The sequence below is a fragment of the Nicotiana tabacum genome, chromosome 9 (assembly GCF_000715075.1).
Source record: "Nicotiana tabacum cultivar K326 chromosome 9, ASM71507v2, whole genome shotgun sequence".
NCBI classification, from domain to species: domain Eukaryota; kingdom Viridiplantae; phylum Streptophyta; class Magnoliopsida; order Solanales; family Solanaceae; genus Nicotiana; species Nicotiana tabacum.
This window is the reverse complement of record NC_134088.1, coordinates 34,986,276-35,000,500: the sequence shown is the minus strand read 5'-3', so window position 1 is coordinate 35,000,500 and position 14,225 is coordinate 34,986,276. Positions and strand designations below refer to the sequence as shown.

General features: G+C 37.8%; 1 protein-coding gene across 1 annotated transcript; it reads left to right on the top strand.

Moving 5' to 3' along the window:
• Positions 1–4,473: 4,473 nt before the first annotated feature.
• On the top strand, positions 4,474–7,596 carry LOC107777026 (peroxidase 16-like). The gene is made up of 4 exons (XM_016596987.2): positions 4,474–4,751; positions 5,445–5,642; positions 6,264–6,429; positions 7,041–7,596. Exons 1-4 carry the CDS (start codon positions 4,533–4,535, stop codon positions 7,445–7,447), a joined length of 990 nt encoding a protein of 329 aa, XP_016452473.1. The 5' UTR covers positions 4,474–4,532; the 3' UTR covers positions 7,448–7,596.
• The last annotated feature ends 6,629 nt before the right edge of the window (positions 7,597–14,225 follow it).

Here is a 14,225-nt window from a genome sequence, read left to right as displayed (position 1 = left end):
TCTAACTATGTATAAAGTTGATTTCCTTGTTGATTTTTCTGCCAAATCACGACTGTAGCAGTAAATTCTATCAATTTTTGTTTTGCTTTATGCTCTCTGCAACTTGGAAAAGAAGAAAATTTATGTTTTCTCAAGTTGCATTGTGGTTGATTTGTATTTTTAGCTGCAATAGGAGTGTATATGATTGATTTAAGCTAGTTGTATGCAAAGAATAAAAAATCATACTATAATGATCCGATAGGTAATTTTCAGTTTTAGCCTTTATTTTTGTGTTTCAAAATCTCGATTAGCTCCGTTTTATCCTTCCTCCATTTGCGTGTGCAGTCCGTGTCTTCTTCCGGAAGTTTTTTTATGAAATATTGATAAAAATGTGAAATCGTGCCTTAAAATTATTTTGAGTTGACTTCGGTCAACATTTTGAGCAACAGATCCGGATCAGTATTTTGACAGTCCCGGTGTGTTCATATCGTGATTTGAGATTTGGACATATGTCCGGAATCGAATCCGAAAGTCCCTAACTTGATTTATCGTAATTTGTTAAAAAATAGAAGTTTAAAGAATTAAATAATTCATAAATTTGACCGTAGTTTGACTTTGTTACTACCGGGTTCGGATTTTTTTTCCAAAACTTGGTATAGGTTCGTTTCAGTATTTATGACTTTTCTGCAAAATTTGGTGCAAAACGGAATTGATTTGACGTGATTCGGACGTCCAGTCGAGAAATTGCATGTTAGTTTTGGTGTCTTATTCATAGCTCTAAGTGTTATTTTGGTATTTTGACTGTGCGAGCGAGTTCGTATAATGTTATTACACTTGTGTGCATATTTGGTTTGGAGCTCGAGGGGCTCGGGTGAGTTTCGGATAGGCTACGGAGCAGTTTTGGACTTAGAGGAATATGTGATGCATTTCTGTTTCTGGTGTTGTCTACAAATCTCACATTTGCGAGGTCTGGATCGCAAATGCGAGCCTAGCTTTTGCGAATAATGTGTCGTATTTGCGAACCTGGCTGGGTTGGGGAGAGTTCGCATTTGCGAGAAATTCTTCGCATTTGCGGACTCTGCATCTTTGCGATTGCGAAGGTTTTGGTCGCAATTGCGACCACTGTCCACTTGGTGCTTCTTCGCATTTGCGAAGTATAGTTCGCGTTTGCGGACTGTTTTGTATCGCATTTGCGATGACAACAGGCTCAATGGCTTCTTCGCATTTGCGAGGGGTTGATCGCAATTGTGATCATCGCAATCGCGAACTTTGTATAGCAATTGCGATAATTGTATCTGGGTAAAAGAGGGGGGAAACGGGATTTAGCTCATTTCTTTAAAACTATCAACCCTAAACACCGTAGATGCGATTTTTCCAAGAGACTTTCTTCCTAAGTTCATTGGTAAGTGACATTAATCTACTTCTTTTCAATTACCCATTACATTTCATAAGATTTCAATATTAAATGAAGGATTTTCATGGTAGAAATTAGGGATTTTTGTAAAATTGGGATTTGAACCTTGAATTGATGTCAGATTTTGAATTCAATTGCATCTCCGGACTCGGGGGTGAATGGGTGATCGGGATTTGGTTAGAACCTCGGGTTTTGACCAAGCGGGTCCTGCGTTGACTTTTGTTGATTTTTTTAATAATGATCTAAATTGAACCTCTTTCATTCGTGGGTAGTTTTTAAGGCTTATTTTGAATCGTTTGGTTAATAATTTGATAGATTTGGTTGGTTTGGAGGCTTATTCGAAAGGCAAAGCCGTGGTTGAACTTTGAATTGATTGTGGAGTGAGGTAAATGTTGGGTCTAACCTTGATTTGAGGGAATTAGGAACCCTTGAGCTACGTGCTATGTGAATTACATGTGTAGCGGCGTATATGCGAGGTGACGAGTATATATACGCCGTCAAATTACTTGTTTGCATGCTTTCCCGTATTTCATTAATTTCTTTATCCAATGATTTAACCGTTACATTGCTTGTTTTTCCTATCTTCATTGCTTCATGTTATGTCTTATTTCATGCCCTAAATGCTACGCTTATTTGAATTCCATGCCATAATTGCTATTTGCCATTTAGCATTTCTTGTACCAAATTGTCTATCCCCTCCCTCATTCCATACTTATTTACTACTTGTCTCTATTTCTTTCCCTCAATCTAGATTGTCTTATGCCTTGTTGCCTTATAGTTTCGTATTAATTGTTGCCTTCATTGAAGTAGTTTCACCTGTACATATTGTTAAAAGTAGATACCGTTGAGTTGGTAAGCTGAGACATTCGAGTAGTTCAAGTTTCTTTGGTTATCATGTTATTCTCCATTGTTCGTACATTTGTACTCTTGACGTATGATTTCTTGTAAATCTTATTTATTGCGTTATTATTGTTGATTAACATTTTTTGGGGAGTGGGTTGCACGCCGCAACAAAAATTGAAAAGAAATAAATTGAAAAGGTGGAATAAGGATGGACTATGATATTGACACATGATTATATGGAGAAGTTGGGTTACGCATCGCAACAGATATGTTTAAAGTTTATATTGTGGGATCAGGTTGCACGCTGCAACATGTTAATGAAAGTTATATTTGTTGTGATTGTTGGCTTGGCCTCGGTTGTTGAGATGAGTTATATGACTGGTTATTCGGGACTCTCTGTTGGTTGATTTGAGTTTCGTTGATATGAGTTATCTGCTTTACTTCTATTCCTGTCTTTATGTTATTATTATTATTATTATTATTGGATACATGTTAATGTAAGTGACCCGCCTTAGCCTCGTCCCTAGTTTGTCGAGGTTAGGCTCGGGACTTATATAGTACATGGGGTCGGTTGTACTCATACTACACTCTGCACTTCTTGTGCAGATACTAGAGTTAGTCCCAGCGGCGTACCGTAGACTTGCTCGGATCCGCGGTTGTATTTGAATTTCGTCACTTATTAGCTTTTTTAATCTTGTTTTAGACTATTCAATTTCTTTACTGTCATCGTATTTGAAGTTTGTTAAAAATAATTAATAAATATATCTAACGTTGGCATGCCTAGCAAGTGAAATGTTATGCGCCATCACGATCCCGGGGGTGGGAATTCCGGGTCGTGACACATACAAAAACACAGTAGAAGATCTGGAAAATCAATTCAAAATGGGGAAAATGTTGATTTTTTGGACCTGACCTATTATCTTTGAGCTATATATTTGCAAAGTTGTGTTTAATTATCCGGTTGCAATGTATGTGTGTGAGCTATACTTATATGTAATTTTCTCTTGAAAATCTATTTAATATATGTAAATAATTTATTCAGAACCTAGTAAGTTGCATTTTCTAGAATTCAAAATCAATAAGCTCAAAATTCTGACTATGGGGTCTAAAGAGTAATGTATTCGTAAAATGAATTATTCTAGGACACGCACTTGGTACTACTTCATGCCTTCTCTTTCTCTTTAAAGGGTCGTTTGGTAGGAGATATTAGAAAAAATAATGCAAGCATTAGCTCTGTGTATTACTAATATCATATTTTGGTATATTTTTTCAACCTGTGTATAACTAATACTTGCATTAGTTATACATCATACTTGGTATTAGCCTATGTATAAGTAATGCATAGAAAACTATGGCATTAGTAATACCAAGGCTATCAATGCATGCATTAGTATGATTAAAGACAAAATTGTCCTTAAAGCCCCTTAAAGCTAGAGAATATGGAGGGCTTTTTTGTAAACAACTATTTTTCTAAAAAAATTATGCAATGCATTATAATTTTTAATACACCACACCAAACAATTTATAAGAAATAATATCTGCATAACTAATGCTTGCATTACTAACCCATGCATTACTAATCCCTGCATTATTAATACACTGTATTACATTACTAACCCATGCATTACTAATCCCTGCATTACTAATACACCGTATTCTGCACTATTCTTATACACCCTACCAAACGACCCCTAAGTGTGTTCAACATTCTCCTTCTTATCTATTGGCTGAGGTTGTAAGCCATGAGATACATGGGATAACTATTAGTTTATGTTATTTAATGATCCAATGATACAAATTGATCTGCCATATTAATAATTTTAGTGATGAAAGAGTGTTAGTAATAAAAAAACCTCACCATAACTCAACCACAATCTCATTGAAATCGTGTTGAACAAATGGCCAGAGTGTATTTTGCATTAGTCCAACCATAATCTAACTGCCCACTTGGATTCAATGGCGGACCCGGAATTTTATGCATGCGGGTTTAATCTTAGAAGTATATAATTTTAGTCGTAAAATAGTAGTTATCAAGGGTTCAAAAAAAAATATTTATACAAAATCTACACAACTTTAATCCTTATTTATACATATACACAGTATTATTTTTTAGTGAAACGGGTTTAGTTGAACCCGCTAGTCACCACGTGGGTCCGCTACTGCTTGGATTTATGTGTTTATTTTCTTGGTAGTCAAGGTCTTCTAGGTATGTATAAATACAACACTTGAGCAATCATGTGATTGATACAAACAGTTTTCTCAAAGAAAAAAAATAAAGATAAAGCAAATTAGAAGAATGGAGAATCAAAGAAAAAGTTTGCTGTTTCCTTTGGTTATTGTTCTCTTCTTCTTGCTGAATGCTACTGCTTTTGCTCAGTTAAGAAGTGATTTCTACAAAAACACATGCCCAAATGTTGAGTCTCTAGTTCGTGCTGCGGTTAGACAGAAATTTCAGCAGACTTTTGTTACTGCCCCAGCAACTCTCCGACTCTTCTTCCATGATTGCTTTGTCCGTGTATGTACTTGATTATTATTTTTAACTTTATTAGAGTATGCTTGGAATGACGGAAGTTATTTTTTTTTTATGTAATATAGTATTTGAAAAAACAAAAGATTTCCATGCAAAATATCTTTTAGAAAATGTTTCTTTTCGTGCTTGGTTGATTAGTGAAAAATAGTTTTCAAAAAGAATATATATTAAAGATTAATAATAATATTTAGCAAAACGAAGAATTATTTTATCTTCATCTTTATCTCTAAATTTATCTTTATTTCATTATTCAAAAATAAAATGAAGTGCAGTGTACTTTTTCCGGCTTAGAACGCTAAATATACTTTGAAAATAGAAAACTTCGGAAAATACTAAAAGCTAAGTTGAAATTTCTTTTGTATCAAAATCAAAATATTCAGAAAATGTTCAAGAATTTCCTAAAATAATAAATAAAATATTAAAATGCTGCATTTTGCTATTTCTTTATGTTTTAAGATATTCAAAATAGTTTAAAAAATTCTGAAATTAGGAATTCTTCTTGATTTCAGTTTTTCCTTGCTCTAGAACCAAAAATAAAAATCATTCCCTTGTTATTTCTTTGCATCGCCAACATAATTAGTTCCATTTTCTCTAGTATAAAACGTGTTATGTGTTATATATGATAATTTTTGGCTCTTTTCTTCTAACATATAGTATATTTTTGTCCATGTTAATTAGGGGTGTGATGCTTCAATGCTATTGTCATCACCAAATAGAAAAGCAGAAAAGGACCATCCAGATAATCTTTCATTAGCAGGTGATGGATTTGACACTGTTGTCAAAGCCAAAGCAGCTGTGGACAAGGATTCCAAATGCCGTAACAAAGTCTCATGTGCTGATATTTTGGCTTTGGCCACTAGAGAAGTCGTTTCTATGGTAAGTGCATCGTTAAACATAGCAAAATCAATAAATTTAACTATTATTGATTTTCATAGTAGTCATGACCAACAGCATTAGGTCTCGATCGGCCTGTTGCTAAGATTGGTAATTAACGTAAAAGCTTCAAGCCCAATTTTTTATGGTGCACCTTCCACACAAGCACTACCCGAGGATCATATTTTGGAATTATTAATAAATCAAATGAAACTTGGACGTAATACATAATCACACACGTTCAGTTTGAAGCAACGAGCACAGTAACAATTGTTGTTATATATTTATATGTTCAATTGATTTCCATTTCAATGATACATGACTTTTCTATTCTCTCTCTCTCTCTCTTTTCTTAGACATTTTTGTTTTTGTCCACGTACTAGGGGCAAGTGCACATATGGTCATTTTCAGGGATGCTATTTAAATATTAGTACGTACTTCTTTTGTCCTAAAATTTCAAACTAAATTTTTTAATTTCAGGACAATTCATGATATTTTTATACTGAAAAATTAAACTGAAAAATTGAAAGTCAGAATATGCTAACAAATTCCTAAATAGCAGGTTTTTAGAATGGCTACCTGATGTCATTTCTACGATACTTAGTGCCCTTCTTTATATTGTAGACTGGAGGTCCATTTTACCAAGTGGAATTGGGCCGTCGTGATGGGAGAGTTTCTACATTAGCAGGAGTCCAACATCAACTTCCAGGGGAAGGATTCAACCTAGATCAGCTCAATACCATGTTTGCCAGACATGGCCTTAGCCAGACTGATATGATTGCATTGTCAGGTATGGATTTAAGTTATGCATTGAAAGTAAAATTCTTATCGATTGTCGTTTCCCTAAGTAAATTGATAGTCATTTTAAATTTAAAGTTTTTTTAAGCATAGATGTTATAGTATACAAAATTTGATAGTCTTTAGAGGATTATAGTGCATAGATTATCTTTTTACTATGTAGCATAAAAACTATTCTTAAATTTAATATATAAATTTTTTGTTGAAAAAAAAAAAACAGAAGAAAAACCCTACAACAATATACACATAACTTCTTTTTTAAAATTAAAAATAAAACTATGAGTTTAAATTCAATGCACCAATTTGTGTAAAATATATTTATACAAACATGTTACTTAAAAGGATAATTGCAAGTATAACATTGATAATCTAAAATAAATAATAACTAAACCCTGCCATAATTTATATTTTTGAGAATAAAAGGGTTTAGGATTTTATTAAAGCGGGTTTAGAGTTTAAGGTTAAATTACAATAATAATAATGTACTATATCTAAAATAAATAATAACTAACCTGTCATAAAAGGTTAAATTACAATAATAATATAAATAATTTATTATATTATCCTTATATATAACTCACATTATCTTTTTATGTCTTATAGGTGCACATACCCTTGGTTTCTCCCATTGCAGTAAATTCTCCAAGAGGCTCTACAATTTCAGCCCAAAAAGCAGAGTTGACCCGACCCTAAATCGACAATACGCCGCACAGCTCAGGCAAATGTGCCCAATACGGGTCGACCCGAGAATTGCCATTAACATGGATCCAACAACACCAAATACCTTTGACAATGCTTACTTCAAAAACCTTCAACAAGGAAAAGGTCTTTTTGTCTCTGATCAGATTCTGTTCACTGATCCAAGATCAAGAAATACTGTCAACTTTTTTGCTTCTAACAATAATGCTTTTAATCAAGCTTTTGCTACTGCCATGATAAAGTTGGGTCGGGTCGGAGTTTTGACCGGTAACCAGGGTGAGATCCGATTCGACTGCACTAGACAAAATTAGAGGAGGGTGCATTTTGTCTTTTTCCCTAGAGAAAAGCGAAGAATTCTTTATTACCTTTTAATTTTATTTTACTAAAATAAAGCATAATGCTATAGTTATTTTTGGCAATAATTTTCTCTCATTTATATGATCATGGAATATGTAAGAGTTAGCTTCTAGCTCGTTCAACTCATAAGATGATTGTGCTCCAACTCACTCAAGAATGGAATAACATTGGTCCATCAACAAACTCATTCAGACCTTGGACGCAATATGTTGTAACTCGTGAATAAAATTTGGTTAATAGGCAAGATCAATTAAATTTATAAAATTAGGCCATAAGCAATTATTTCAATCCAATTCAGTTGTTCTTTGCCAATAAAAAATAGATGAGATTAGTAATTATAGACGAGAACAATATAATAGCAATAAAGAAGAAGTAAAGAAAATTCTTGTTGTTGATCCTCTAAAGATGTATGTAATTGATCGAGACAATTCAAGGGAAGAACGACAATAATTTTTGTATAATAACAGTATGAGTGTGTGAATTCGAAGGGTTACAGATGTGAAAAAGTAGAGTATTTATAGTGTAAACCTAATAACTGCTCCTTAAAATCTCGTCTGCCGTTATGAGTATCATTGGCTCGTTCCAAGCATTACGCGTGATGAATTTATAAGCCAAAGAGTAATCTCGAATATTTTGAAATCCGTTAATTTATGGATAGTCTTATACGGCCACCGGTGATAATTCGGATGATCTCCTCTGAGTGACACTGTTTAGTCCCGGTATGATAATTTGGGATGTGCTTCTTGATCAAACTTTTGGTTCTTTAGTCAAAGTGATCTTTTCTGACTTGGATCTGACTAGAAAATATTCTCCGCGAGTCATCTACTTCACTATTATATACAGTTAAAATAGATTTCTGCCTTCGTACGATCGATCGAGGTCAAAACATAACAGATCGGAGTAAGACTTCGAAATAGGTTCCGAAGATGGTACAAACAACCTTCGAGCCCGAGGGACCAATCAATGTCGAGCTCGATATCATTATCAAGCTCGAATCCAAATCGAACTATGATGAAAAGTAAAATTATCGAGCTTATGATTCAGAGACTGACCAACACTGATCCCGAATCAATGCAAGGATCCGAGTCAGAATCGAGCTCAAGTCAAGATCAAGAGCTCGAGTCGAGACCGAAAACTCGAGTCAATATCAAGCTCACAGACAAAAGTCGTTGCAATCCCATTAGAGAAGAGAATCCTGAGAGGAATTTTGAAAAAACTGATTTATCATGGGTCTCCCACTATATATTTTTTTTTATATCTAAAGTAAGATCCCTATACTATAATGGAAATGGTTATTATTTCTGTAAGGGGCAAATTTTTTGTTTACATTGTAATTCAAGCACCATATTCTCTTATACAGAAGAGTTGTTCTTCTAAGTTTCATAAATTAGTTCAACCTGTTCATTCCTAAAAATCATCTTCTTTACAACCGTCTTTGCTTTGCACTCTTTGCAATCCATATTTGATATTTCTATTTATCCTTACGGTTTGTATTAAGTTATACCATATATCCTTAGAACTACATACAAATTTAACTCTATCCGTTTTTCGGGTAAACAGTTTGGCGCCCACCGTGGGACTAAGGATAACAGTGTTTGTTTGATGCAAATTTGAAACACACACCAGTTTATGCTCATCTTTTGAGGGTGTCTCTGACTTTGAACTAGCAATGGCAAACCCTCTATTAATGGATTTACCTACCGACAACGAAGCCGGCCTTCAAGACGAAACCAATAACTTGATGCCCAGGGCCGGAAGGCCGCTTATCGATGTCATTGAAGCTCGAGTCGAAGTACCTGAAGCTCGAGCCGAAGTACCGCTAGATGTCAACTCGCATATGGCCTTTGAGGCAGACCAACGTTCCGAGCCTGAAAATAGCATTCATGGCGGTACTCGATCTGCAGCTCGAGACTCCCATAACGTCGAGGAGAACGGAGTCAGCTTGCGTATGATCTTTGAAATGTTACAAGCCCAACAGGTAGCGATAGCTTAGTTGCAGAGCCAAACCCATCTACCAAGCAGACCAGAACCCAGTCCACCTCGAGAAATTGCCCACCGAACGGAGCCAGCCGTAGTAAGGTCGAACGAGCAAGAATCAGGGACTACTCCCGAAATTGCTAAAATACTTGAGGAGCTCACAAAGCGAATCGAAGACAATGATAAGAAAGTAGAAACATATAATTCCAGGGTCGAAAAACTCCCAGTGGCTCCGCCCATGATAAAAGGGTTGGATTCCAAGAAATTCGTACAAAAGCCTTTTCCCTCGAGTGTAGTCCCAAAACCAATCCCCAAAAATTTTCGTATGCCTGAAATCCCCAAATATAATGGTACGACCGATCCCAATCTCTTACACGTGTTCCATCAAGGGTAACGATTTGGAAGACGATGAAATCGAATCCGTGTTGTTGAAAAAATTCAGAGAGACCCTCTCGAAGGGGGCAATGATTTGGTATCATAACCTGCCACCAAATTCCATCGAATCATTTGCCATGTTAGCGGATTCATTTGTAAAGGCACACGCCGGTGCCATAAAGGTTGCAACGAGGAAATCAGACCTTTTCAAAGTAAAACAAAGGGATAATGAAATGCTAAGGGAGTTCGTGTCCCATTTTCAAATGGAACGCATGGAATTGCCACCGGTCACAGACGATTGGTCTGTCCACGCTTTTACTCAAGGGTTGAACGAGCGAAGTTCGATGGCATCATGTCGGCTGAAACAAAATTTGATCGAGTACCCTGCAATAACTTGGGCAAACGTGCACAATGGATATCATTCAAAGATCAGGGTCGAAGACGACAAATTAGGAACTCCTTGCGGATCCGCACATCCAAACAGATCGGCTATTAAAATCCAAAGGGACATCGATAGAGAACCGAGGTCGAACAGAGATCGATATCAACCATACATCACATATCAAATGAATAATGACACGACACACAATTCCGCCGGGAACAATCGAAGGAGTGATCAAAGACAGAATTCTCGGGGACTGATGAGCAAGAATGGCTTTGACCAATATGCCAATCCTAGAGAAGCACCTCGGTTATCGAAGTATAACTTCAGCGTCGATGCATCGTGTATTGTATCGGCAATCGGAAAAATCAAAGATGCTAGGTGGCCCAGACCCATGCAAACCGATCCTTCCCAAAAGAAACCCAAATTCTATGTGCAAATATCATGGTACGCATGACCACAGGACCAAGGACTGCAAATAGTTAAGGGAAGAGGTAGCCCGTCTATTCAATGAAGGCCACCTTCGAGAATTCCTCAGTGATTGAGCCAAGAATCACTTTAGAGAAAGGGACCCCAATAGAAAAGACAAACAAGAGGAACCTCAACATATCATTCACATGATCATCGGCGGGGTCGACACTCCACAGAGACCCGCACTCAAACGCATTAAGGTATTGGCCACAAGGGAAAACGAACCCGAGATTATATGTCCGAAGGCACTTTATCGTTCGAAAACGAAGAAGCAGAAGGCATCTTTCAGCCCCACAATGACGCTCTGGTAATTTCTATCCTATTAAATAAAGTTCAGGTTAAGCGTGTTTTAGTGGATCCAGGTAGCTCTGCGAATATCATCCGATCAAGGGTCGTAGAGCAGCTCGATCTGTAGAATCAAGTCGTGCCCACAACTCAGGTCTTAAATGGATTCAATATGGCTAGCGAAATGACTAAAGGGGAAATTATTCTACTAGTGAACGTGGCTGGAACCATCCAAAACACAAAGTTCCATATAATCGAAGGTGACGTGAGACATAATGCCCTACTCTGAAGGCCTTGGTTCCGCAACATGAGGGCAATACCTTCGACTCTCCACCAAGTAATGAAATTACCAACGTCGGACGGCATGAAAACAGTGTATAGGGAGAAGCATGTGGCGAAGGAAATGTTTGCAGTCAATGAGGTAACACCGATATCAACATTATCATCCTCAGAAAGATCGAGCATTAAAAATGTACGAGAGGCCAAATAGAAATCACAGCCGCCAGTCTCGACCAAATCGGTGAAGCAGGAAACAGAAGATGACGAGGAAGATTTCTTGAACCCCCAGACTTTTATCATCCCCGAGGATTCTGACGCCACCAAATTGACGGTCGAAGAGCTGGAACCGGTTATATTGATCGAACATCTTCCAGAAAGAAAGGTATACCCGGGAACGGGATTGACCCCCGAACTTAGGAAAAAACATATTCAATTTCTTATTGATAACATAGATTGCTTTACTTGGTCCCATGTAGACATCACAGGAATCCCACCATCGATAACAATGCACCGGCTGAGCTTGGACCCTAGGTTCAGACCGGTGAAGCAAAAAAAAAAGACCTCAGCCCGAGTTAAAGCACACGTTCATGAAGGACGAGGTAAGTAAACTTCTCAAAATAGGGTCGATTCGGGAAGTAAAATATCCCGAATGGTTAGCTAATGTAGTTGTAGTCCCTAAAAAAGGGAACAAACTAAGAATGGGTGTAGACTATAAAGATCTAAACAAAGCATGCCCTAAAGATTCTTTTCCACTTCCTAACATCGATCGGATGATTGATGCCACAGCCGGCCACGAGATCCTTACTTTTCTCGATGCCTATTCCGGGTACAATCAAATTCGAATAAACCCGGAGGACCAAGAAAACGGTAATGCCCTTCCGGCTAAAAAACGCAGGAGCTACTTATCAATGCCCAGTGAATAAAATGTTCGAAAAACATATAGGTGAGTCGATGGAAGTTTATATTGATGACATGCTAGTCAAATCCCTGCGCGTATAGGACCATTTAACTCATTTGCAGGAGACGTTCGAGATTTTAAGGAAATACAACATGAAGATCAACCCCAAGAAATGTGCTTTCGGGGTCGGCTCGGGCAAATTCCTTGGCTTCATGGTATCAAATCGGGGAATCGAGATCAAACCCGATAAAATCAAGGCCATTGAAGACATCACCATCGTGGATAGTATGAAAGCGGTGCAAAATCTAACCAGACGGATAGCTGCCCTAGGCCGATTCATTTCGAGGTCATCAGATCGAAGGAACGGATTTTTCTCTCTACTCAAAAAGAAGAATGACTTCGCTTGGACCCCGGAATACCAACAAGCTTTAGAACAATTGAAGCAATACCTGTCGAGCCCGCCACTGCTTCACACTCCGAAGACAGATGAAAGACTTTACTTATACTTGGTCGTATCGGAAATTGCGGTAAGTGGCATCTTAGTTCGAGAAGAGCAAGGTACACAATTTCATGTTTATTACATAAGTCGGACCTTAGGAGAAGTAGATTCTAGATATCCACACATAGAGAAATTAGCACTCACACTCATAAGTGCTTCTAGGAAATTAAGACCACACTTTCAATGTCACCCCAAATGCGTGTTGACAACTTACCCACTTCGTAATATTTTACACAAGCCCGAACTATCGGGCCGATTGGCCAAATGGGCAATCGAGCTCAGCGGGTACGATATAATATATCAACCCCGTATGGCCATCAAGTCTCAAATTTTAGTAGACTTTGTGGCTGATTTCACGCCAGCCCTCGTACATGAAGTTGAGAAAGACTCTTGCTAAAATCGGGTACATCATTGGGGGTTTCGACCCTCTTCACAGATGGTGCTTCGAATGTGAAGGGGTCCAGGCTTGGCATCGTGTTGAAACCCCCCACGGGTGGCATCATTAGGCAGTCTATCAAAACTTCTAGGTTAACTAGCAATGAGGCCGAGTACGAGGCCATGATTGCAGGTTTCGGGCTGGCAAAAAGCGTGGGAGCAGAAATGATTGAAGGTAAATGTGACTCTTTACTGGTAGTAAACCAAGTAAACAAAACCTTTGAGGTTCGAGAAGGCAGAATGCAGAGGTATTTGGACAAGTTACAGGTAACTTTGCATCGTTTTAAGGAATGGACTTTGCAACATGTGCCTCGAAAACAAAACAGTGAGGCCGATGCACTCGCAAATTTGGGGTCATCGGTCGAGGAAGATGAGATCGATTCGGGAACTGTCGTTCAAGTCTCGAGGTCTGTAATCGAGGAGGGGCACGCCGAGATAAACTCCACAAGCTTAACCTGGGATTGGAGAAATAAGTATATTTAATATTTGGGAAACGGAAAACTCCCATCGAACCCTAAAGAGTCAAGGGCCCTATGAACCAAAGCTGCTCGATTCACGTTGGCTGAAAATGGTACATTGTACAGAAGGACGTTCGATGGACCATTGGAAGTATGCTTGGGACTAGGAGACACCGATTATGTTTTACGAGAGGTCCATGAAGGCACTTGTGGGAACCACTCCGCCGCCGAATCACTTATTCACAAAATCATCAGAGCAGGATATTACTGGGATAACATGGAAAGGGACACTAAGGAGTTTGTTCGAAAATGTGATAAATGTCAAAGGTTTGCACCGATGATCCATCAACCCGGGGAACAACTTCATTCAGTCCTATCCCCATGGCCATTCATGAAATGGGTGATGGATATCGTCGGCCCCCTACCATCGGCTCCAGGTAAAGCTAAATTCATTTTATTTATGACAGACTATTTCTCTAAATGGGTTGAAGCATAGGCGTTCGAGAAAGTAAGAGAAGAAGAGGTTATAGATTTCATCTGGGATCATATCGTGTGTCGATTCGGGATACCCGTAGAAATAACATGCGATAATGGTAAGAAATTTATCGGCAGTAAAGTAACAAAATTTCTCGAAGATCATAAAATAAAAAGGATATTATCGACACCGTATCAC

Bases quoted from the DNA above. Each gene is read 5' to 3' on its own strand.
- LOC107777026 (XM_016596987.2), top strand. From the start codon at position 4,533: ATGGAGAATCAAAGAAAAAGTTTGCTGTTTCCTTTGGTTATTGTTCTC. The intron at 4,752-5,444 runs GTATGTACTTGA...CATGTTAATTAG, and splicing joins TCCATGATTGCTTTGTCCGT to GGGTGTGATGCTTCAATGCT. The intron at 5,643-6,263 runs GTAAGTGCATCG...TTTATATTGTAG, and splicing joins CTAGAGAAGTCGTTTCTATG to ACTGGAGGTCCATTTTACCA.